We start from the raw sequence: 26,585 nt of genomic DNA, 5'->3' as shown, positions 1-26,585 counted from the left end.
TTAATAAAGGCTGTTGGTTTATCCTGGAAAACATTTTTTTGTTTAAAAAAAAAAAAAATGTTAATCTGGAGAGAGTTGATTTTGGTATCATCGATTAAAGACACTTCCAAAAGTCATTGTCAAAACATATCGTATAGTGCAATGGATCGGGCGGAGCGTCTTCACACCTTTATGGACTGAAGGAAATGCCTTAGGAGCAAAAACAGGCATGAGTGACGGAAGCAGTGACGTTTTTCCCCTTGGAGCTTTAGTTACACGTTAGCAATAAAGAATTTACAAATTTGTTTGGAGGCTAAAATCTGTAATCTACACAAATGAAACAAGCTTCAAAATGTGCATATAAAAAAAAGAAAACCAAAACAAAAATACAGGTAATAGTAAGCAGAAAACTACAGGATGCTCATATCTGATTTTTAGATATAAAAGAAAGAAAAAAGACAAATATTTGAGACACGTTGCTTGATCAAACTGGGGACTAAATGCCTTGAAATCTGGATGGGACTTTGGAGATGTTCAAGATCAAAAATCATTTTGACATACTGCACTGACTGAATACAGACTGCTTTCACAAGAATTCTAATTTCTCTTTAAAGTTGCTGAGCTGTACAGAAGTAGAGCTAATGAAGTCTAATTCACAAAGTTGAGCAAAGCTGCATTAGAGAACTGTGAAATATACACATGCGTGCAGCCATCATGTTGAGGTGAGGGTATTCACAGCATTAAAACAGATGTTTTTCTGAAGAGAGGGAGATCAAATGAAGGGGGAGGAATAAAGTCCAAATTATTGATCTAGTAAATCCATTTCTAATGGGGTTAATCGCATTGTTAGAGTCTGGTAGCAAGTCAAATAATTTAAACATATATCAATCAAATCAGAAAATGAAGAAAGAAATCCTGCAAAATAATATCAGGTGGTTTAGATTTTTCATGACTGTTTTGCACAAACGGTTAATTAAGGTTTAAATAAAAGAGCACGATGAGTGCTTTGCAAAACACCCAGACTTTCAAACCTTTCAATGAATAATGCGTCGGCCCAATTTCCAGAAGAGGGGGGATCAATATTTCACTAAAACAGGTTCTCTTTGCAAGAATTCTGACAAAGATCTGAAGTTTTCCAAAAACAAGAATCCCTGGCTGAGAGCTTCTGATAAACCTGGAATAATCAGGAAGATTTTCCACTCAAACAATAGGTACTAAACTCGACAACACGCTCTCTGTCAGACTCTACTGCTGAAGAAAGTTTGCAGTTAAACTGCAATTTCAGGAGAAAGGAGTCTGATGAGATGGAACTAACATTAGCACTCACCTTAAAAATGCAACAATTGAGATGGTTGAATTGGGAGAAATTGTGGTCAAGGACCATATTTCAGCATATTTCCCCGCGAGCCTTTATATAACATAAAAAGAATCTATGCAGAAAAAGCACCTAAAAAGAAATTCTGAAGGCTGCAGTTCTCTGCAGGACAGAGAGCCAAAGCTTCTGATTCAACATGAATTCATCTTCAGAAATCAGTGACCATCAGAGTGCAAAAAATTTAGAGTTGGATTCAGAATACTATCTATGCGATCCATGCATCATAATTGTGAATTTTAATATAGCCCCATTAGAAGTAGATTTAATGAGAAAAATATTTTAACACTTATTATATCCCTCGGTTGAGAAGCACATGATAAGGGAAGAACTGTTTAACTTGGAATTAGTTCACTTAAATGATGATATCTTCGTTACAAACAGTCTTGAGTGATATGCAGCAAATGTAAAGTATTGTGCTATCAACAACGAGCAAAAGGCTTATTCACTAACACTTAAAGCACTGACTTACAGTATGAATCAAAGACGTCAAAAAATCAAAAATACTTTTAATCAAAATCTTTCTTTGAGCTATAAATGAAACTAGCAGCAAACCTAAACACGTTTTCTTTAAGGTTTTTACAAATTAAACTTGGAGGCTTTCTGGTATTCCAAAACTAAAGGGCAGCAAATTACTAAGATTTCTATGAAAAGTGTTTCCACTTTGATTCATTTGAAAAGAAAAGGATGAGAAAAGTTAGAATTTAAATAAAAAGGGGAGGGGGCAAAAAAAATGTCAGCGTGGAGAAAAAAACAAAGTAACAGATATGTAACTAGCAGGTGTATTCCTGTTAAAAAGGCATGTGAGTCACAAAAACTATGATTTTTAAGAGTTTGTGGAATTAGGCGTTTGCTCTGCGTTTCATTGATGCGCAGATTTCCAGACATAAACACATACAGTAAATACAAGCTGAGTCTGAGACACCCGGGCACGGTGCTGCACATGTCCATCTAGTTCCCATGTTTTCAAATGACCCACGGCTCTTTGCAAAACAGATCAAGGATCGGGGCTTTAATGGTGAAAAAATAAAAAAGAAACTAGATTCCGTTCCAACTCTAATTCTTGGGTTTAGATTGAGATCAATTCATAGCGGCTAAGAGTTAGCTTAGTTAAAAAAGTGGAGCTAATGCGCTAAAAAGAAATCCAAGTTAATGGCAAACATACAGCACAGTACATTAAAAAAAGGCCTTATGCTACATTGTGAAAAATAAAAAGACTAATGGTTCTGTTCTTCAGAAAAAAAACAAAAAAAAAAACAATACACACCTAATGAACATTATCCATAAAATCAAAAGAAAATAAAAAGGCAATGTATGCATTCAAGTGGTACTTTTATGGCTTTTTGTACAATACAACCTTTAGTGAAAATATACATCTAGACATAAATTCAAGTACAAATGTACAAAATCTTTAAAGTCATACTTTTTTTTTTCTTTAGCTATAATACACTTTTAATACAGCTCATAAATACAGGTTGACATTCACTGAGTTCCTAAGATTCTCGCGCTCGGTTGGAGGTTGTGGTGAAGCTCTGCGGCAGAGGGGCGTGGGCGAAGGGGACGGAGTGGTTTAAAGTCGTGAGGGCTCTTCAGTCTCTTCGTCACTGTAACCGCTCTTTAGACAGACCTGGGAACAGCCAAAAACAAGCCCACCATGCACCGTGACTAACAGTTTTATCACCAAACTCGAACATGGACGGGAGATGATTGCTAGTTTCCTATGAAACAAGGTTTCCATCCAAACTCCATACAAAGAGCAAGTAATGGGATTGTTTTATAGAAAGGATAAAGTGTTGCTTAAAAGGATGTAGAAAAAGAATTCGCACTGACATTTTGAACAACAGAGAGGAAACCATAAGGCAAACCCTTAGGTGTTAATAAACAGGAGGAAGGGAGTCAGAGATGATTCATTAGTTTAGAAAAGAAGGCAAAACTTAATAAAAGTATTTTCTTAGCAAAATTCTTCATTCACCTTAAACAATGTCCCCATTTGTCATGTTGTCATTTTGTCATTTTTTTATAATCTTATGTGCTTCTTTCTATATGCCTGCTTCCCAAAAAAAAAAAAAAAACAACAACCAAAAAAAAAACACTGGACTTTGTTTCCAAATTTGAAGACATTTCGCTTCCCAATCTTTTTCAATTCCAATTATCAGAAAAAGCGTTGAGTTCAAGGCTTTATATAGTGGACCAAAAACAAAGCCTTGTTTTGGCTCAGAAAACATGCAAACTGAACCGGACCAATGGGTCCGTCCCTTAGGAATGGGCAGTCATTTGGGTTCTTTGATAGCCCGTAATGCCCGATACTGGTCTATGTCTCTGAAAGAGGGGTTGTAAGGGGGAATTGTTGGCTTGGCTGAACAGGTGAGATGTTCTGGTCCCCTGTATGGGGGTGGGGGTATGTCTGCTTCTGTCTCCTTCAACCCCAGTCTTCCTTAGCAGATGGCTGCTCACACTGAGCCTGGCTCTGCTGTTAAAAGGGAGTTTTTCCTCTCCACTGTTGCTACGAGCATGCTTGGTGTGAAGGATTGCATTCAAATGAGTCGATGCAATCAACTGGTTTTTCCTTAGATAGAAAACTTTGAACTAATCTGACCTGTATGATCTGGTTGAGTTGTAAAGTGCCTTGAGATGAAGCGTGTTGTGAATTGGTGCTATAAAAATAAACTGAACTGAATTGACAGACCAACATGGAATTAGATGATTGTGGAGGGAAAAGAAATAATACATTGTTTTCAAAGTTTCTACAAATAAAAACTGAAAAATGAATCTACAATGTGTGTCTACTTTTTCCATCTACAGACTGATATTTCAGCCCAGTCTTCTTCTCAGCTATATGGCTCAAGTTCAGTCAAATAGGATGGAAAGCATCTGTAAAGGTAGAACTCAAAGTTCGATCCATAATGTGTACATGGGGTCACTCTTACCCTTATGCTTTGCTCTAGACTAGTTTAGCTCTGGCTATAAACATATATATAAATATGGGCCGTGTAATGCTTGAAGGTAATCCTCCCACAACAGCATTTGCTATAGAACAACAACTCCACAGAATGAAGCTGCCATCACCGTTCATCGTCGAGATCTAGTTTCTGCTATACTATCGTAGGCACATAACCTTTTCCACATCTGCATGGGTCCCACCTCTTAGTCTTTTGCTCTTCCTGTCAGTTTGGACTATTGGTAGGTTTACAATTGTGCCGTAATCTTTAAACCTCTGTATAACTTCAACCTTGACCTTTCTGCTGTGTTCCTCCGTCTCCTTGTTGCCATTTGTTGACCAATGTTCTTTAACACATTGATATTTAAAAAAAAAATACAGAATTATCATTGATAAAAGGATAAACCAACTACTTTTGGTGGTTTTGCCTCTAATATTTTTACACCTGATGTTAATTGGTTTTGTAGAAATATTTTTACACTAATAGTTTGGATCTAGAGTTGACTTCTTTAGGAGTTTGCAGGTCAGAAGCTGAACATTTGGGGAACCTCTGCTCATAAGGTTAAGTTACACACATCTGAACTCTGTTTACTAGTTAGGTGAAGGGAGTTGGATTTGCTGCATTTTATTTAGGGATATCAGAGTAAAGATGGCTGAAAAAGTATAGTTATAAAGTATAGTTATTTTCCTTTCATTTCACAGTGAAAAAAATAAGAGCAAAGTTTACTAAAGTTTTTTCTTTCAATGTGACACAATGTGAAAAGGTTATTAGGGTTTGATTACTTGGCAAGGCAGCAGTTGATCACTGAAAAACAAGAGTCATCATTCTAAACATGTATTCTACTGGTCTAGTTCCCAGCAGAGTGATAAAGCTAGAAATACTAGAAAGCATCTAAAGTAGCATCTAGAAACCCCAGAGACAATTACTAAGAAAAGTGACTAAGCCTTTTTCTTACAAACTCACAGGAATGTATTAACAAACCCCTCAGATTCCATGTGAAGCAATGTCCTTTCACATGCTGAGTTTGGACAACGCCTGTGGGATTGGGAAAAAAAGGAAGCCAGAAAGCAGGAAAAGAGGAAGTACCTTAGCCCCCACCCCCTCGGACAGTTGCCGGAGCACTAGCACTTGCCTCTCTTCTGAACAGGCGGTAGAAGAACCCCCGCTTCGGAGGAGGGTTGGGCCGATTCACGTCCAGGTCTGAGCACAGCATCCCGTCGGTCTCATAGATGTTGATTTCTTTGAAGCACTCCATCTCAATCATCTGGAAGCAAAGATAACAAACTCCTCAACATATCTGTAAAGATGGGCTTTACTTCCCCACTCCGGGTATTACTCGGTGTTCTGCAGCTACCAGACATTCCTGTGTGAGGTCATTACTGGGGAACTTGGATAATGACGTCACTTTAGTGTGCAGTACCTCGTTCTGCCACGGGATGGAGACACTGCCTGTGACAAACTTAGAGTAGAAGTCATCGTCGGTAGGGTCAAGGTTCACTCCTTTGACAGTAGAGAACTGCTCGATGTCCAGAACGTCTTTACAGTAGACGGCTCGAGGCTGAGAGGGAGACAGAGAGACATCAGGAGGAGAAAAGGACATAAGAGACCAGGAACTACACAATCTTTAAAATCTTTTGATCATTTAAGTAACAAGTAAAAGCTAAACCATAAGATATCTGTTTACCACAAGCTATGTGAGACAGCAAACGTTTGGGGAGCTGTCCTTGCTAGATGAGACAAAAATCTAAAGTTGTGTGTGATGGAAAACTACCAGCAACAACCTAAATATCAACTAGTTATGCCGACCTCCATTAAGAACGTAGTGGTGGCAGCATTATGCTGTGGGGATGCTCTTCAGCAGAGACAGGAGAAAATACCCTGGATGAAGCAGATCACACCCATTTATTGGAATGGCCTAGTTAAAGTTCAGACCTAAATCCAATTCAGAATCTGTGGCAAGCCTTTAAATTGAAACATGCTTTTATCAGTTGACAGAGGCAACATTTTTCCAATCAAAGCCACTGCACACAATGTTTTGATCCATCCATATCAAAAAGAGAGCAACATTCTAGATTTCAACAACAACAAAAAAGCTCTACTGCTCTGATTACTGAGGATTTCATATAAACCGAGCTGTTAAACTAAAATTACACCACAGCCACGGTCTGCCATGATAAACTCATTTCCTCCTGACAATGGCATTTCCTGCATAGGGACTGCGCCTCATACACTATATTGCCAAAAGTATTTGCTCACCCATCCAAATTATTGGAATCAGGTGTTCCAATCACTTCCATGGCCACAGGTGTATAAATTCAAGCACCTAGGCATGCAGACTGTTTTTACAAACATTTGTGAAAGAATGGGTCGCTCTCAGGAGCTCAGTGAATTCCAGCGTGGAACTGTGATAGGATGCCACCTGTGCAACAAATCCAGTCGTGAAATTTCCTCGCTCCTAAATATTCCACAGTCAACTGTCAGCTGTATTATAAGAAAATGGAAGTGTTTGGGAACGACAGCAACTCAGCCACGAAGTGGTAGGCCACGTAAACTGACGGAGCGGGGTCAGCGGATGCTGACGCGCATAGTGCGAAGAGGTCGCCAACTTTCTGCAGAGTCAATCACTACAGACCTCCAAACTTCATGTGGCCTTCAGATTAGCTCAAGAACAGTGCGCAGAGAGCTTCATGGAATGGGTTTCCATGGTCGAGCAGCTGCATCCAAGCCATACATCACCAAGTGCAATGCAAAGCGTCGGATGCGGTGGTGTAAAGCACGCCGCCACTGGACTCTAGAGCAGTGGAGACGCGTTCTCTGGAGTGACGAATCGCGCTTCTCCATCTGGCAATCTGATGGATGGGTCTGGGTTTGGCGGTTGCCAGGAGAACGGTACTTGTCTGACTGCATTGTGCCAAGTGTAAAGTTTGTTGGAGGGGGGATTATGGTGTGGGGTTGTTTTTCAGGAGCTGGGCTTGGCCCCTTAGTTCCAGTGAAAGGAACTCTGAATGCTTCAGCATACCAAGACATTTTGGACAATTCCATGCTCCCAACTTTGTGGGAACAGTTTGGAGCTGGCCCCTTCCTCTTCCAACATGACTGTGCACCAGTGCACAAAGCAAGGTCCATAAAGACATGGATGACAGAGTCTGGTGTGGATGAACTTGACTGGCCTGCACAGAGTCCTGACCTCAACCCGATAGAACACCTTTGGGATGAATTAGAGCGGAGACTGAGAGCCAGGCCTTCTCGTCCAACATCAGTGTGCGACCTCACAAATGCGCTTCTGGAAGAATGGTCAAAAATTCACATAAACACACTCCTAAACCTTGTGGACAGCCTTCCCAGAAGAGTTGAAGCTGTTCTAGCTGCAAAGGGTGGACCGACGTCATATTGAACCCTATGGATTAGGAACGGGATGTCACTTAAGCTCATATGTGAGTCAAGGCAGGTGAGCAAATACTTTTGGCAATATAGTGTATGTCATGTGTGCGTCCATCGCTCTTACATCTGGTATGAAGGGAGGGTCCAGCATGTTGGCCTCCAGCCGTTTGAAGTTGATGCTTCTGAAGATGGGGTGCTGCTTGACCTCCGTGGCCCCACAACCCCGACAACCCAGCCGCTCCTTGGGGTCCTTGACCAGGAGCTGAAACCCAGCAGGAGGAAGAAAGAAAAAAAAGATTCAAATAACTGAACCTTCAAAAGATCTTAGGGAGGGTGGGGCAAATGAGATATTGCCCGGCTTCCTGTTGTTTTTTTCTTTTTTGGGGGGGGCGGGGGGGGGGGGGGGTAATAAGGAAAATGTTAGAAAGTGTTTTTCTTTCGTCGAAGATAAAAATTAAAACACAGAAAGTGACATATTATGGGTGCATTCCCTTTTGTAGTGCAGATAACACAAGGCCACGCTCTAAGGTGCCAATCCAACAGTTTCATTATTGATTTAGTTTATTAGTTCTAATCAATCCCAAGTTTATATTGATAAAGCCCAGCTTGTCATCTAATTAATCAAGAATTCACCAGAATAATATCAGATTATTTCCATCTTTAGGTCTACTGGCCAAACAACACCAAGTTTAAGAGCAGATTCGTCTAGCCCAGTGTTTCCCAACCTTTTTTTGACTTGTGTACCCAGTACTTATCGTTAAAATCGTTAAAATCATCGCCCTGGGCGTGCAGGCGGCGCAGCGGTTAGCACACACGACCCATGTACCCTTGGTCCTTTCTCACATGTCTCTCCCTCTCTCCCATACCAGCCTACTGTTGAAAAAAACAACCCACTAGTGCCATAAAAACAAAAAACAAAAATAATAAAATAAATACATAAATCATCCCCCTTCTTAAACACCATCCCCCCATACCATCCCCTGTGACATTTTATTACTGAATGTGTACATTTCTACTATATATTAACAGTAATGGCAATAATATTGCCCTTTTAACATCTGGCAGGCTGTTTGCTTACGAGTAGCCTGACAAAGGTACGGTGGCCCAGAGGGCACACGCGATTCATTTTCAACCTCAGTGGCGCAACCAGTGGAGCAGGTGACGGTGTTCTGAACAGGTTTGAGGGAATGTGAAAATAAGGAGGGGAGGGAATCTTCAGCAGGTTCTAAGTTCAATAAATAAAGTGTCAAAAATTATCTAGAATGGTGTTGATAGGAAAATGGGGAATTGGCATCCACTGAGCAGAGAATTTATTCATCGCACACCGACTGAAGCACATCGACTGAAACGTGTCTCAATACAACATTAAGAATATGTTTAAAATTTCCCTTTTTATTCATATTTCAATCCATCTCATCAATGGGCGCGAGTTTAGGGCGATGCGCGCTTAATTCTGGGCACAACAGATAAAACCCGGAGGAGAGAATCAAAGGTTTTAAAAGTGCATTTTAATTAAGCAATTTAAGACACGTGTTAAGATTATTATTTTAATTCTGCTAAATCTGTCAAATGTGATGTTAATATCTGGCCAGTGGTCATAAAGGTCCCTATGTGACTTGCAGAATACCCGTCATCCGATCAACGGTCAATATAGTTCCGCAGACCTGTTCTAAAAAAACGGTCTATTTTATAAAATAAATACTCTAAATCACAGGTGTCAAACTGGTTCCAGAAAGGGCCGTGTGGCTGCAGGTTTTCTTACCAACCAAGCAATAGCACACCAGCCTCCAGTCAATCGTCAATTCATCAGGTTAATACTAAACTTAGTTGATGAGATGACTGGAGGCTGGTGTGCTATTGCTTGGTTGGAATGAAAACCTGCAGCCACATGGCCCTTTCTGGAACCACTTTGACACCCCTGCTCTAAAGGAATATTGTAAAGGAGAGTAAAATTATTAGATTTTACACAGGCCTATTTCATTTTCAGGCTAAGTATTTGAATTTGCAAGCAGTTTTTTCAGATTTTGATTATTTCAGCTGTTTCAATTTGCTATTTATACTAATAAAAAACCCATCCCCTTCTTTTTAAGGTACTCCACTACTGTGTGTACCTTTTTGATTTTTTTTTGTACCAAGAGTTCCCCTCTCAGTCAAAAGTATTGATGATTGTCCTAAAGTAGAATGTACAATAACTGAAATAAGGACAATTTTCACACTGACTCTGTGAGAAGCAGAACTGAGAGATAAAGAAGGTATTTTTGACTATTCGACAGTTTACTGAATCTTCAAGGACGGAGTTTTTTTTATTTTTATTTCTTAATCAAATTTTTTGTCTTTTATCCTATTTTATGTTTTTTATAAAAATGTATAAAATTCCCCTGTCAGAAATTAATACTTTTTTATTTTATTTTATAATTTTATACTTTCCATGTCAAATAAAAAAAATAAATAAATATGTTGCCTGGAAGTTAATGAGGAATCAAAATGAATACAAAATAAAATCCGATCATAAACATGTTTATAAAACTGGAGCTCCCCTGAGTACTAACATTTAAACTTGATGAATTGGGAATAAAATAAAGAACATGCATTATAGTCAGACTGAGTTTATTAGTTTTACTCTGTTTTCATTAAGACACCTGAAATAAAATTATTTCATGTACCCCTTGGAATGCATGCGTGGACCACTAGGGGTACGATTACTCCTGGTTGGGGACATAGATATCTATAATAAAGGCTAGATGTCTTACGGCGGAGTCTCAAACGTCATCACCGGCGGCCATCTTGCCTCAGGCAGGCTTTCTGGTGTGCTCTGTGGTACCTAATGTAAGGTGAGTGATCAGCACGAACTCAAATACTCTTACCTCACTGAATTTTTGACGGATTTACAAACAGTTTGGTTTCTTACAAACATTATGAACGTGGCTATTTTTCTTGATGCTTGAACATGTCGAAATTGCAGATTTTCTTGTCGAAAAATGACTTAATCGCGCAGCATAGTTGTGAATCACGGCTACTTGCGCAAGTTATCAAGGCTGAGACTATTAGTCATTATATAGGTTTTACTGACACCAATAACGATTGTATGACAATTAATCTTTGGTGTAAATTACAATCTTTGTGGATGTGGTTGTAGTTATTAGTTGGCTAATAACAATAATCTGAGTGTTGTTGTATTTTCATTATTAGCCTAACGTTAGCTGGCTAATAACAAGAAGCTGCGAAGTGAGACTTAACGTTAGTAAGTTAGCAGCTAAAGTTACAGTTTAGCTAGCTGCTAACATTAACCAGCAGCTTTACATCAGTGGAAGAGGCAGAATTAACATGATTTCCAATCGATTTGGTTTGTCAACACATCTTACATTATGTAATGAATTTGCTGGGTTTATTCAAAGGAATATGCCAGACTTTTGCTATGACATAATAGTATTACATAATTGTTGTTGACTCAAAGCTTTTATAAGTTTTTATTAGTTTCATTTGGACAACTTAGAGATGGCGTTGTGCCAAACATTTTCAACTTTCCAGCTCATCATCAAAGGGCATGTGTATCATTGAAATTTAATCACATATTGATATACCAATCTTATACACCGTGCATTGTTGTTGGTCACTTTTGTTTTTGTTTCTGCAGGTTATATAATGTGTAAGCAGGAGAAGAAGATCTTCCATCCCTGTTTGCTGACATTCCTGCACTAGTACATGACCACAGCTACCTTCCTGTCCGCTTTGATGGACTTGTGGACAACGGTCTCTTGTACATTATACAGAAGCTCAATAAAACCTTCCTTTTGGAAGGGCATTAGCCAAGCTATGTTTTTTGGGTTATTTTTTAAATCTCTGTCTTCCATGTGTATACCATCACAGTAGTGTAGGTGGGGATTTCAACATGCTACATCTATATATACTTGTGAAGGGGACTATTGTACCAATTTTAATTGCAAATAAATGTCACTTTTATAATGGTTTAAAAATAGGAACTTTTGTGTAATTACCCCTGATATATAATCCAAATAGTCTACATGAAACTGTGTTACCTTTAATTTGAAACCTGGATTATGCTTCTACACCAACAGGTTGCCACACAATAAGCCTTTTTTGTCAGCATTTCATATTTTATTATAACAATAATATTCATATTATAAAGTATGTATGTAAATATAAATAAATTAGGACTGTGAAATAATTAATCACACCCAAAATAAAAGTATTTATATATATATATATATATATATATATATATATATATATATATATATATATATATATATATATATATATATATATATATATATCATGTTGCCATTCAGTACACTGAGTTTTAATAGCATATATTGATTTAACATAAATACCTTGTGCATGTGTATATTTATTGCACCTGTATGTTCTATTCAATGTTCTTTTCGTATGAAATTCCATGGTTATAATTATTCATAAGTGTGCAGTGTCATATCTACATGTCTGACTTTTGTTTAACAAACCAAACAGTTTGAGAATCGTTAAACAATTGAGGAAGTTATGGTTATTTAAGTACATGCGCCTTTAAAACACAATGTTACGAATGAGCGAGCTGCCTGTGGCAAGATGGCCGCCACGTGCGGACGTCGACCCCCATTGGCCAGCAGCGCGGATGAGACATCTAGCCTTTATTATGGATATCTATGGTTGGGGAGCACTGCTCTAGCCTCCTCAGCTGACTCCTCTATCTCTGAGTGCAGAAGTCACCATCCCTGTGGCGTCTGGTACCCCTCCCTCTCCTTTTCCATACTTATCTTCTACCCATTTCTTGTTAGAGACCTTTCTCCCCTCTGCCTGTCTAACTTCTCTCACTGGGGAGACTTTAAAAATGCTGAACCATGGGTCAAAATGTTCCACTATGTTAAAAAATGTCCCATTAGCCCCACCGCTCATAGAAACACAGGCTGAATGGCTCCCTCTTAAAAATTGTAAAATAACACAACCATATAAAGTCAAAGAAAAAAATAGCAACAGTAAACAGCCCTTTGTCTCTGACTGTTAAAGTGATTTTTTTTTTTTATAATAGAGTTTGGTCAGTAATTTATGCAAACTTTAGCACCACTTCATTTCTCCTAAAAGAAAAAAGGGATTTTTGCAAAGCAAATATTCATAAAGTTGATATGTCAGCTCTCCCCCCCTCTTGAGATCATTCAGTTTTTTTTAGCTCTCTGGTTGCTACCGGTGCCTTACTTCTGTCCTATTCTCACAACCTTTCAGTTTCTTCATCCTCACCTGCCTGCAGATGTCCTTCGCCTGCTCCGAGAACTTATCCGAGTACTCCTCCTGGTCCTCGCGCACTCGTCTGTCCACCTCCTCCCGCTTGACCCGCTCCTTGCGTCTCCGGAAGGGCGACTGGCCCTGGATCATCTCAAAAATCAGACAGCCTAGTCCCCACCAGTCCGGGCTGAAGTTGTAGCTCTCGTTCTGGATCACCTCAGGAGCTAAAGAGTGGACCGGCAGTAAAGATTATTTCAAGGTGTGATTCACAGAATGTCTAAAAAAAAGGAGAGAAGAGATGAAAGGAGGTGATCTTACCCATGTATCCAACTGTGCCCACTCTCCCTCGTATCGTCTCCCCCTCAGGGATTTGAACAGCAAGGCCCAAATCGGAGATCCGAATGTGCCCTGAGCAAAAGCAATAAAGCCATTATCCCATGTGAATCATTTCAATGGCAGGAATTCAACAGAAACGGATCATAATTTCTGCAGAAACATGCACGCGCTCAGGTTCCAATCAGGCATGAAATATGTTGTGGGAAAATAAGGTTGAAAGAAAGGTGGATATTTTCTTACATCAAGACGGATGTGAGTAAATTAATGAAGATGTAGGAATGACTGAAAGGGGAGAGTTAAGCAAGCTTAAAACAGTGCCTCTGCAGCCAATGAAAACAGGGAGCTACACTGTGCAGCTTGTTTGATTTGGACATTGTAGGCAAAATTTCAAAAATGAAAAATGAAGGACAAGAAGAAGCACATTCTGTACTGAAAATCAATTAGGTAGGAACTAAAGAAAAAAACACACATACCACGATCATCCAGAAGGATGTTTTCTGGCTTCAAATCTCTGCAAAAAGCAGAACAAATTACAAACTGCTTCTAAAATTAGTGACAAAGACAACTTCTCAAAAGAGTAAAAGCATAACAAGAAGAGGGATGAAATAACGCACTATAAATACAGCTTTGATCTTCAACAGAGGAGCCGATTGAGAGCGGAGGGAGATGTTTGGGAAATCTACCCTACAGTGTACAAAGTGATATCTCACCTTTTTCTGTAGTAACATTTGTTGCGATAAAAATCTTCTGCTCAAAATTCTATTCAAATTACAATTCATTTATTTTATTTTTTTTTAGAAACTCTAATGGCTGTCCAAGAATTAAAATTCAAAGCAGTGCTTTCTGAGATGCACAAAGAAACCCCCTGTTGACTCAAATAGGAGGATTTTTCAGCCAGTCAGAAATTTCCATTCAACAAATGAACCGTTCCTACGTTCATTTGTTGAATGGGAAATATGCCACTTGGGGACAATAAAGCATTAATACTATATGCAACAAAACTGAATTGGCTGAGAGGGAGCAGAAAAGGTAAATGTTTAAAGTCATGTAGCTTTAAATCTGGCTTCTAAAACAAAAGCAAGACTTTCCTCAAGGTCCAGATTTAAAACACCTTTGTGTCTTCATCCTTCAAGGATACACCAAGGAGACTGAAGGTCATATCAACCCTAACAAAGCAAACCATGTTAACTGCTAATGTCATTACTAAGGACAACTTCAACTGCACATAATTTTGCCTGTTTTGAGTAGGGTTGTCACGATACTAAACTTTTCAACTCGATACCGATACTAAGGAAAATATTCGATACTCGATACCATTTTCGATATCACAAGGATAAAAACAAAGACTCCAAAATTCAACAGAAATATTTTGATTAATAATTAAAATACAATAAATAAATACAATAAACAATAAGAACAATATTTTGAGGTTGTATGCTGTGCACAATATTAAGCAATATTGATAAAAAACTTACAAAATTAAAATTAAGTTTTCCTTCCTTGGCTATGCTTTGCACACATAATGACACTAGCCAAACCGGTTAAGAAACAAAAATAATTCTCAGCAGCTGCACCTGTTACAAAAAAAAATTTGAAACTGAAAATTGCACAGAATTATTAAATCATAGTGTTTAGAAAGTGCATTTTTCTCTATTCTGCACTTATGATTAATGACTGTTTAGGTGCCAAAGGTTGTAGCACTGTATCGATACTTTTGAAAATGAGTATTGTATCCAGATACAACGTTTCAGTATAGATACTTTTTTGAGTATCGATACTTTTGACAACCCTAGTTTTGAGTTTATTAAACCCTTCTTTACCATGCTTGCTCTCTCACTCAGTATTCAGGCTTTGCTTCTGTTCTGATTTACATAATTAACAGCCTGTTTAAGGAAGTATTTTTAACACAATCTGTGATATATCCTAAAAATAAATCTGCTATGATCAAACCAAACCAGGGATCAGAAACCGGCTTGAAAATACTGCATTTAGGCATATTTTTCAAACATGGGTCGACCAGCTAACAATAGGCCTTTGGCTCCCTTCCCACTGGCAAAAAATGCTGGGTCTAAGCATTCGCTGGCAAGCTGGGTACCCTATGTCTCCCCGCCGCTGCATGTCTGGCGACACCATCACGCTGGGTTAGCATTGATGTCACCAGTGGGACCCAATTCAGGACAGTAAACAATGGAGAGCAACATGTAAGGAAGCCAGGGCATAGTAAACGTGCTTTAACGTTTTGCACTATTATCTATCTAAATCTCTCTTACTACTGCTGCAGCATTTTTATCGAATGTAAACAAAGTTGTTTCGGCTTGTTAGATCAGACTCAATTGGAACGGTGTGTTGACATCTGTAACACAAAATGGTACCACATAAATTTGCGAGTCAACCCGACTCTTGTGTTCCCACAGCTTGCCAATCAGAGCCAAGGCGATTTTTAACCTGGGTCGCTTGCCGAGTCGTTTGACCCGGTTAGATACGCGTCAGTGAGCTGTTTACACTGCAACTAAAAGCCGACTGTTCCTGGGTTTAAACAGGTTTTCCGCCAGTGGGAAAGGGGTCTCTAAAGGACGTCAAACTGAAACCCCAGAGCCTGCCATTTCCTCCAACACATTTAGAGATCAATGAACATGTTTCTGCAGTTAGGGCTGTGTTTTTCTTCTATAAGCACCTGCATTTATGTTCCCATCTAACCGAGGTCTCACTGATTTAGCTTTATTATGATTTAGCTTTATTATGCCTGCATGGAGTCTGCACATAATTTATGTTCTTTATGCTCATGTTTGACTGAATACCTTTCTTTGAAACACAGAACATCCCAGGAAACACTCTCAAGCTCCAGTAAGTAAAGCACCATGCGGATAAACACACACACTGAGTGCTCACCTGTAGACTATCCTCTCACGGTGCAGATCCTCAAGGCCACAGCAGATCTCAGCAGCGTAGAAAATGGCTCTTTGCTCGTCAAAGCCAGAATTTCCCATGTTATAAATGTGGAATTTCAAGTCACCACCATTCATTAAGGTTAAGACCAGGCACAGCGCATCCTTTGTCTCATAGGCGTAAGCTAGACTAACCTGGGGGAGAAAAAGAGGACACATTTACAGAGGTGGTAACAAACCTGGAGGAGAGACATGCCGGGAGGAAAAGAGGGGAGGGGTCAGAGGATAAGGGGAGTGAAGCGGTAGCCCACAGGGAGACTGGAGCCCAACTATCAAACTATTATAACCCCCCAAACGATCATCAGTTATCCCAAATGGATTTTCAGGAATGTACACAAAGAACCCAAAACAGAAATATGCCAGCGATGGAAAATCCATGCTGTTGCTCTCATCCCGTCATTAATCACCCCCTTACGCCGTGCGGATGTGCAGTTGTGTACAATGTTGCTGCCATCAGGAAGGATTCCCATCTGCTGCAGAGCATGCAGAAAGAAAAAAAAACAGGGGGGAAGGAAAATGCTCCTGTGGGCCAAATGAGCAACAAACAACCCGAGTAAATATACGTTCTATCATTTAAACAAACACAAATATGCAAAACACATCCAGGATTAGGAGTGTTTCATAGAAAAATAATCATAGTCTTGTTCCTTGGCATCAACTTGGCAGAAAAAAGGAGGTTAGATCTCTGTGACTACTGAAAAGGTAAATCTGTAGGAGCAAAAATGAATCAGATCATATCTGACCTGCTTTAAGACCAGCACAGACATCCATAACAATCAACATAAAATTAAACAATCACTTTTACTGTATCAGTTCAAATACAACTCTTATAAGCCTTCATTTCCTTAACCTTTCCGTCTGCATTACAAGCGACTTTAATAAACACTAATATGGATATTGAAGGAAAGAGAAACTAATAAAAAAAACTGCCCTACAGTGTGGTAGCTCTACCTCGCTTCGTCTGCAAGAGCCTTCAGAGCAGAGGCACCCCTTTGGCTCATTCCTCCCACACCAACACAACACGGATGGCTCAGTGCTTCAAACATGCAGCGAGCTAATGGTATGCATGGACTAATAGTATGCACCAATCGCAAAAAGGTAAAGAACAATACTGAGAGCCAGGAATGAGGACATGGAGAGAGCACTTGACTCTTCTCCTCGCTGCTGCTGTTTGGTCAGCGTTTCCAGGCAACAGTGCTGCTCTATTAGGTAGAGAGGCACATGAAGAGTCATCCGTTCTGCCTGCAGCACTGACTACCAACACATAAGCATATATATATATATATATAAAAAACATGTGCCAATACCAGGTGACAGGAATTGGGAGTCTGAGGTTCGGCAACATGCCCACTCCAACCTCTATGTGCGTGTGAACATGCCTCTGCCGTGACTCACAGAAATCAAGGGCGCGCATAATAACTCACGCTGCATCAGAAACTGACTAATCCAACACTATCCGGACACCGCCGCTAGCTTCAAGTAGAAAGCATGAGCAGGACTGTGGCTCAACGCGGTCCAGGGTCCTATGAAGCTCATCAATATCTGGTCAGCACAGTCTACGGATTCATACAGGAGGCTATAAAATCATCACAACAACCTTCATCCTTATTAAAAAAAAAACAATTCACACCCAAATCTTAAATTTTTCTAGCGAAAAAACAAAGCAAATTTCCACAAAATGTTGGCGCCATTGCTAAGCAAAGAGCACCACGCACTGACCTGAGAGTAGTGTGTTCTCCCAGCTGGTCTGGGATTTAAAGGAATTATAAATATGTTGAACTTCTAACGTTCGTTGATTTATTTAAAGGAAGTAAATCTCCACTGAAGTACACCCTCTTCTCCTGCACCAACGTATGTTTGTGTGAAAACTCAAAGCAGACGGAAAGAGAGACACACATTCCTGGTTTTATAGTTGAGCTTGAGAGCCGATATGGACAAGCTGCAGAACATTTTCAGCATTTCCATTTCTTCCTCTGGATTCACAGGAAAAGAACAAATAAAAGCCTGATGCTGGGAAACAATGTGCTTCTACACTTATGCCAAACAATTTGCACGTAACAATAATTTTTCTCTTGTTTTGAAGTCACTAAGCCTTAAAAATCTGAAAGCCAGAGTAGGCGAGAGGATATTTGCTTTAAATTCAGAAGTTTACGTATTTGGAAAGAAACGGCCAGCAACTTTCCTGACTTGGGTTAAATATATTTTCTTATACAAGCTTCCCTGGATAGTTCACCGTCACATTTGTAACTACCAGACAACTTCAACAGGATGGAGATCAGGGATTTGTGATGCACGGTCAAAGGATCCCTATGTAACTTTCAGCCACTAGGGGCGCTAGACCTGTAACCTCCAGGTTAAGCACCCCTGAAAGCAACACTCAACTGCAGCAAAATCAAACAGCCTTCCTCCATGTTCTGGAATCTGATAGCAGAAGTCATTAGTTGCTTATAAAGAAAACAAAACATTCACTTCTAGGTTAGAGGTGAATGTTCTGGCAACTGGCAGCTCAGAGCAGCATGTCACTGCTGACTGTGGTCTGGGCACGTAACACAAGTCATTCTCTTAGTCGCATACAGCAGCTCCCTGTGAAGACTTTTCCCAGCAATCAGCTTTGGTGTGACTTGGCGCACATGAGGCTGAAACAAACCAAAATTATCTTGGACACAGAGCCGGTCTCCTGAACCATACGTTGGCTAAACATTCCCATGCTGGTTCGACATCCCTCAGGTACTGCTTTGAAAAACATCAACAAATCTACTTTTCAAAGGTTACATGTGTAAAGTGACTTATCAGAGGCTTCAAAGTTATAACCCTATAAGGTTCCCAAATTGTTTAAAGGCAGAGGTGTTTGCATCCTCCAAACAAATGAAATAAATGTTTTTTCTCTTACAATGTTTACATTTGATCACTGCTGCACTTTAAGAAAATGGAAATGTCTTGAGAGCTGTACAAAACGAAATTTCGTTTTGTATGCACTGTATGTATACAAAATGACAACAAAAGTTGTCTAAGTCTAAAATAAAAATTTAAAGTATATAGTGTCTCTCTCATTCTTTAGGTGGTATATACGTGACCTGTCTATGAGGTCCGTGAGGCCTGTGCCACACAATTTCCTACTGACATACTGTAATTTGGTTCGTAAATGTCAGCACTATCAACAGATTGTGAAAAAACTCCTGGAAAGAAATTACGGCATGAAGAGCCTTTGAAAGTTGTGAAAGGCTGCATTTTCTACTTCCTCATCTAGTGTGGTGTGGTCAGCTTGCTGTTTGTCCTGAACAGGAAGGGAAAGTGGCACAAAGTATAAATGTCGGTGCATCAAGCCTGACCAACCTAGAAATGAAAATATTTAGACTAAATTCCCATTGATTGATAAAAATCCAATCTTTGTAGCACAGTGTTTCATGCTGCTAATTAAATGTGAGGACATCAGGACATGAAAGCCACCCGGATGTGCAGGAGAAAAATACAGACGCCACACAGCAGTTTATGGAAGCAGGCCAACTAGAAGGATTCAATAAAGCTTTGTTGGCGGAAAAATAACTTTAAAAAGCAAAACTTTCTGTTAATAAACTCCTGAGAAACCAACAAAGGAAGGAAGGTATTAAAAAATACAGCCCCACATTTAACAACAGTTAAATCAAAGCAAAGCAATCGGTGATGCTGCTGTGGGGTAGAAGTCTGTCTGGATGAGTATTGAAGGCCATGAACGGAAAAGTTGCCTAAAACATGGCCGCTCAGACTGCAGATGCTTTTAAAACTATAGAGATTTGCATTTTATTTGGTACCAAATATCGAAGTGGCTTAAATCAAAGATTGAATCAAAAGATTGGCAGTGGGCTGTTCCAATTACCTAAAAAAAGGTGGACATGAGTCACATGTTGGGCACATAGATCAGATTTGGGTTACATTTGCCTGAAGTGGAAACATAGCCTTCTTCTTATTTAATGTCAAACACAGAGAAAACAAGTGGTTTTAACTATCTGTTTACTTTTAACGTTTATAACACTAAACCCACAATAACACAAGTTTTCTCATGTCAAGCAAATACTAAAATGCAGTGACAGCATACTGCAAATTAATTGACATCTCTAATGTTTGCCTCATTTTCCTCCAAATAAAAGACTTAAATTCAATTTTATTTAATGTATTCAAGCAACACAAGTGGTCCAAATATTTACCTTAAAAAGATAAAAGTCAATATTTTGAGGCAGAACTCCAGCTGCCGCTTCTAACTTAAGGTCAGCTACTGGAGGATTTGCAACCATCATTGAATTTAATTTGCAGGATCCTGCAGCCACAAACCGCTCACATGCATGCATGCAAAACAGATGCAATTGGGGAAAAGGTTGAATAAGAAAAAAAGGTCGTACTTACTACAAAACTACTGTTAACTTTTTCTAAAATGCGTTTTTCGTTTAGTGCCATTGCTTCACCTTTTCTTTTCTTCACACGTTTCTTTTCCAGCTTTTTACAGGCGTACATCTTACCGGTGGCACGTACTTGGCAGGCACAAACCTGGGGAAAACAAGCAGACTCGTGTCAATCAGGGGGATTTGTCTATAAAATGCACTGGTAGCTACAACACAATGTCCGATCTTACCTCGCCAAATCCACCTTTTCCTAATACTCTATAATGTCTGAAGGTATTTTTGGTTACAGGTTGTCTGTAGGAATAAAACAAAGCAAAAGGAAATGTTATAGCAGGAGAGAGGAAAAAAGGATTAATAAAACAGCTGATGTCACTCTGACAGACCATGTGATGTTGCAGACAGATTGATGGTCATTTATTATTAATCCACCCTGATGACTGCTGCTTCCATCCTGTTCTTTTTCTCTGACTATTATGCAAAGCATAAATTATTAACCTCTCACAGACGGACTGATTTGGAGCCCCACCTTCACTGCCGCTGCTACTTAAATGGCTCACTGATTCTCTTATCAGCCAGTTTTTAGGAGGAAGCCCTCAAAAACAGCCTAAATGATCTGTACGTACAAGATCACGCTGGAAGCTCTGCAATTGCTGACTCTACTCACCTTTCCAACCATTTCCACTGCAGGAAGCGAGAAAAGTACATGGACTCCTGGTAGGAAGAAAATGGAGCTCCACTCAGATAATCACGAACTATTCTGGAGGGGAGGAAACAAAACAAAGAGGTCTTAGGATTATTCTGGTGAGCAGGACTCCTCACTGGGCTACGATGGGACAGAGCAAAGTCAAATCACCATCTACCGTCCAGCACAGGTTTAGGTTTATGCAGCCCTGTAATTTACTGTCCAGACAGGAAAAGATAGTTAAACAACATACATTTAGGCTTCAACCCTCGTAATAATATGGATAATCTTTGAACTGAACCAAGAAATGATTTTGCTTTGAACAGTTCACCTTAACTAACCCTGCTTGCAATGATTTGAACTTAAACACCTAGCATTCCTGCTCCAAGACGAAAGAAAATCAAAAGCTTTTCTGAATTTAAGCCTCAAACTAAAACCTAAAAGATTAAAACACAACCCTGCGCTTTGTTAAAGTAAATTGTATTACTTATAGCTCCTTTAAACCAACACCATTTGTTGGGACAATGTCAGCTACCTGCATACTTTAGAAATGACTTCGGCTTGAATCTGTCAGCTGCAACAATATGGTCCTTTCTCTGACTTTTACCGCTGTAGCACCGTCTTAATAAATAGTATAAAAAGGTAAAACTATGTTTAAGGAGGGAACTGATTTGTGGATGCAAAAGCATCACATTCTTCTTCTAACAAATGACTGCATCACAACAATGGAAGTATTTAATGTAGTCAAAATAAACAATATTTTTATGACAAATAAAGGCATGCAGGTTAGTAATTCTGCTGAAATACCTGCAATTGGGTAAAGTGAATAGAATAATAACTAAACAAGAAATAAAAGTATAACAAAGTTGGAAATATTGTACTGTTTGTTAATTATACTTTGATATTTATGACAACCGAATATAATCTGGACAACACAGTGCAAGACCAATAAACACATAAGACACCTAAATGCCCCTACCATGCTTGTTTTGGAGCTTTAAGAAGAAGCAGGAGGGAACCAATGCTAAATCAACATAAAAACAATGTGCAGGATTTGAACCTGCAACCTCTATGCCTGTAGTTCAGAATCAAAATCAAAACAACCTTTAATTTAACCTATATTATCTTAGGGGATTATATTTATAAACAAAGCAACCAATTCATTCTCAGGTTACTTCCATACGTTTTCTTCAAACTGTTTTACTCAAAAGAGTTCTCTTATGCAACAACCAAATCTTGGATTAGCTCCAGTTTTACCACAATTGTGTAATGTGAAAAACTGCAGACATCTCATCAGTGACTGACAAGTCTCTGCTAGTAGAGAGTGCTGTAACTGTTGACAAAAAATAAAAAAGCCCCCCCCCCCCCCCCCCCCCCCCAGCTACTCTCAGCCAGAAACTAAAGTCAGAGCAGATATCCGATCTCTACAACCCAAATGATGACGTGATGCTCATGTTCGACTCCAAGATTTTCCCCAAACCATCATTTTAAATACTTTAACACTAAGCGAGGGAAGTAAAGCTGCCTGTGGTCACTGCTAGCTGCTTCTACCAAAACCCCTCAGAGTTTCCACAAGGAAAGCCCCCCCACTGAGACAGAGAGGGAGAAAATATCCCATGGTATGTCTCCGTACTCCTCTGTATACGAGCTGTCGAAGGAATTTCAAAAAAACAAATCTTTCAGGTTACAATCATGACGTATTAGAGGCTCCCAGGAAGCAACCAGCACAGGGTTGTCCTGGTTTAACAGCATCATGGAGAGAAAAACAAAAGGAGGAAAACTGCACTGAAAGGCTGGATTTCCCATGTGCCATCATACGACAGCGTGTTGGAGTGCAGCAAGGAATATCCAGGAGTGAGTAAAACCTCTGAACAGACCGTTTCCTACAGTTTTTCAGCTGAGGCACTGCATCTAATTTAAAAAAACAGAGAAAACTGCGCAGTGGAAAAAGCAGACTGCCTGGGGGAAAATGTACTGCAGATTAGGAACTTAGGAAGATCTTTTGGAACTTAGGAAGATCTTTTGTTCTAAACGGGTTGTGCTAAGCTGCAACATGTGCCTGAGTGGTTTCATGTTTGCACGTTCAGATGTAATCTGGGGAAGGGCAGCAGCATTCGGACCTCCTGAGGAAACCCCTCTTCTTAACCAACTACAGCTCCTCCCAGTGAATCTAAGCAGTAATTTCAAGTCTTGCCATAGATTCTTCATTCGATTTAGACGCCGACTTTGACTACAACACTTCTTAGAAATAAATATGCTTTGATCTGCACACTGCATCTGCAGGCTTTAGCCCCATTTACACTACCCTCTGAAAATCGATCCGTGGCGAACTTGGACCAGTAAGCTGTGCTGAGCTCGGTTTCTTACAATCATTTACACAATACGCTAGCATGGTTCCTCACCTCCTAGTGACAATCTATGGTACTACTGCTCTCTAGAGGTAAACAAGCAAGTCAACATAGCGGAGAGTCAGGAGAAGAAGGCAGCCTTTGGTAGCCTTGTAAACTAGCCCAACCCGCCAGCGGCCAAAATAATTTTTGCCTCTGTCTTTGGTCTAGCCTCGATCAATGCCCTAGGCCCTTGCATGAGCGATGCAAACAGCAACTTTAAGGCAGAGCGTGCACAAGGAGAACCTTTAACTATGCAAAATTACTTCAATAAAAGCTGAGAACAAAGCAACAGGATTAAAATAATAGCCTAGTAAACTAGCCCCACCCGCCAGCACCAAAATCATTTTTGCCTGTGAGTGGGTCTAGCCTCGATCAATGCCCCAGGCCCTAGAACTGGCGGGTCAATCACAACGCAGAGATGCGTTTTGAATTTCTGGATGCAAAGCAGGCAGGGTTTTGAGGGCGTGACGACAAAGCTGCACGACGCTGGAGAAAGCAGAACAAAGAAGATGGCAACAACTATTGACCAGTTCTTGTTTGTAATCAGTTTTGGAAGGATTACACTTGGGGTTTTGTTGAAACGTGAGCAGGAAGAGGCTCTACGCTCATGCATTTTTAAGAAGGACGTATTGCCGTTTTACCGCAGGGCTGTTTATTTACACTCCCCCACCAACTTTCTGTCACGCTTCCTACGTCACAGTCAGCTGCGCTCATTGGTCAGAGCGCTGGCCAATAGGCACAGACGTGGTTTGAAAAACAGCGGGTTTTTCCATCAACAATCATTCGATGTCTCAATCATCAGGGCCAGACTAAATTATACATTGAATCTGGTTTATCAGACTAAGCCTTCAGTGAATTTTCTAGACAGAGTCGGTTTTTTGGGAAGTTTTTGGATACGACAAACGATAGTCTAATCAGGGGTTACAGACGCAGGAAACAATGACAGGATTTGAGGTTCATCACACTGCTAAGCAGAATCATCACTGGAAATCATGTTGCACGGTAGGGAAGCTTGTATTTTTTTTATAAATGTCTGTAATTTCATGATTATGGAGGCTGATTGTAAGGAGATGACACGGTCTACTCATGCGCTCTTTGTTATCTGGGAACTGAGCCAGAACTGAACCGCGCTGAGCCCTACTGATGAACTAGTACCAGTTTAGCACGGTTCGGTTGTGTCTGGTGTGGTCCGGTTCAGGTGTGCTTACCATTTACACTCAACAGTTATTTCGGTTACCATGCTTGGATCGATCTCAGCATGGTTTGAAAAGGGTAGTGTAAATTAGGCTTTTGGGTCTCCACCTTGCTGGAAGGAAAACCTCCACCTCAGTCTCAAGTTTTTTAAGACCTCCAACAGTTTTTTTCTCAACATTCAAGTCATCTGTCAAACACCAACTATTTTCACGTAAAACCCTGTTCAGCTTTCTTGCAGAAGAAAGTCATCCCCAAAGAATGATGCTGCCACCACTGTGTCCACTGTCAGCATAGAGATGCTGAGCTAAATGTGGTGAGCGAAATGTTAAGTCATAGTTTACTTTGACTAACTACTTCCAAGGCCTTTGCTGTCATCTTGTGACAAACAGGGATCCTTTTGGCTTTTCTCAGCGACCTTCTTTCCACTCATAGCTGTCCTTTAAACATCTGAGGCCATGAGTCTCTGGCTACGTTCACACTGCAGGCCTTGATGCTCAATTCTGATTTTTTTGTGAAATCCATTTTTTTTGCGCTGCCGTTCACATTCCCAAATATATGCGACTTGTATGTGATCACCTGTGTGAACTGCACTCATACAACACAAGTGTCCCGCATGCACAGTGGATGACGCAATGACTTCACAGGCCAGCATGCTCTGTGTTTACGGAAGAAAACATGGATGGTAGAGCCGGAGCGCATCTAGCGACCTTTCCCAACCATAAAAGCACAATCTTTTCAAGATGGTTAAGCATAAATACTGCTCTCCGCATCATCGTCCGCCATGGTTGTTGTTTTTCTTGCTGCTTCTTCATAACAAGACCCAGAATAGTGACCTTCGTTGAGTATTAATGGCGTTCAGGTCAGATGAATGCGAGCTGGCCATTCAGACACAGGTCGTATTTGAAAAGATCAGATTCGTATATGACCACATATCCAAGTGGCCTGGGTCATATTGGAAAAAATCAGATCTGTGTTGTTCAGTCAGCCATGAAAAGATCAGATCCAGGTCGCATATGGGCCAAAAATCTGATTTGGGTCACTTCAGGCTGCAGTGTGAACGTAGCCTCAGAAGCTCCTCCAGAGTTGCCATGGGCCTCCTGGCTGCTTTTTGTTCCCCCTTGAAACTCTGTCAGTTTATCTTGCTGTTCTAGTCTCCATAGATTTTAAAAGGAAGTCATAGTATTCCCATATGCAGATTATATGGGGAGCTTAGGGTAATGCTTCAGAACCCAACTCTCTGTTAAACTTTTTGTTTTTCGTGATCCTGTTTGTTAAAAAACAATGTAAAAAAAATAAAAGTCTAAGGCCTTCACTGAAATGCTGGAGTTATACCAATATGAGACTACTCATAGTTATAATTATCATGTGCACCACACATGAGGTTAGGTTATAAAAGGTCTTCTTGAGAATATTGGCATGTAAGGAATTTTAAGAGGTATGAAGACTTTTAGAAAATCCTGTAGTTCTTTGTAGTTTATATAAAGCAGCGTAGTTTATATAAAGCAACCATAAAGCATATTCTCACATATACAAAAAAAAAACACATATGACCTCTTTACAGGCTCACAATGAAGTGAACAAGATTTAAAATGACTCAGTCCTGAGAAGTTCCTCCGAAGTTTAAAAATCCAGAAGCAACAGCGTAACGGCTCGTCTCAGTCCTTTCTGACAGGTCCAAACCATTGGAGTTATTATTCTAGAAACTAAACTTCAACAAAATCCCCAGTTCCTTTTCAAACTGAGAACACATGCAGCTGTT

General features: G+C 39.9%; 1 protein-coding gene across 4 annotated transcripts in view; it reads right to left on the bottom strand.

The window, feature by feature from the left end:
- Window positions 1-1,843: 1,843 nt before the first annotated feature.
- grk4 (G protein-coupled receptor kinase 4) overlaps window positions 1,844-26,585 on the bottom strand; it is a 77,470-nt gene continuing 52,728 nt past the window's right edge. For 2 of the 4 annotated variants that reach the window (XM_038307282.1, XM_038307283.1), the window contains exons 6-16: window positions 21,225-21,317; window positions 20,791-20,854; window positions 20,565-20,705; window positions 16,132-16,322; window positions 13,716-13,753; window positions 13,225-13,314; window positions 12,922-13,130; window positions 7,796-7,933; window positions 5,711-5,848; window positions 5,423-5,554; window positions 1,844-2,978 (exon numbers count right to left, since the gene is read on the bottom strand). In XM_038307282.1, coding sequence (XP_038163210.1) covers window positions 2,922-2,978; window positions 5,423-5,554; window positions 5,711-5,848; window positions 7,796-7,933; window positions 12,922-13,130; window positions 13,225-13,314; window positions 13,716-13,753; window positions 16,132-16,322; window positions 20,565-20,705; window positions 20,791-20,854; window positions 21,225-21,317 — 1,291 coding nt within the window. In that variant the 3' untranslated portion in view covers window positions 1,844-2,921. Of the gene's footprint in view, window positions 2,979-5,376; window positions 5,555-5,710; window positions 5,849-6,422; window positions 6,519-7,768; window positions 7,934-12,921; window positions 13,131-13,224; window positions 13,315-13,715; window positions 13,754-16,131; window positions 16,323-20,564; window positions 20,706-20,790; window positions 20,855-21,224; window positions 21,318-26,585 lie in introns of those variants that run through there. The other 2 variants (XM_038307284.1, XM_038307285.1) reach the window with 2 other exon arrangements.

The sequence above is a fragment of the Cyprinodon tularosa genome, unplaced genomic scaffold, assembly GCF_016077235.1.
Source record: "Cyprinodon tularosa strain WSP-4 unplaced genomic scaffold, ASM1607723v1 ctg607, whole genome shotgun sequence".
In the NCBI taxonomy this organism is placed as follows: Eukaryota; Metazoa; Chordata; class Actinopteri; order Cyprinodontiformes; family Cyprinodontidae; genus Cyprinodon; species Cyprinodon tularosa.
The sequence above is the reverse complement of the archived record's forward strand: the minus strand, read 5'-3'. Positions and strand labels throughout refer to the sequence as shown.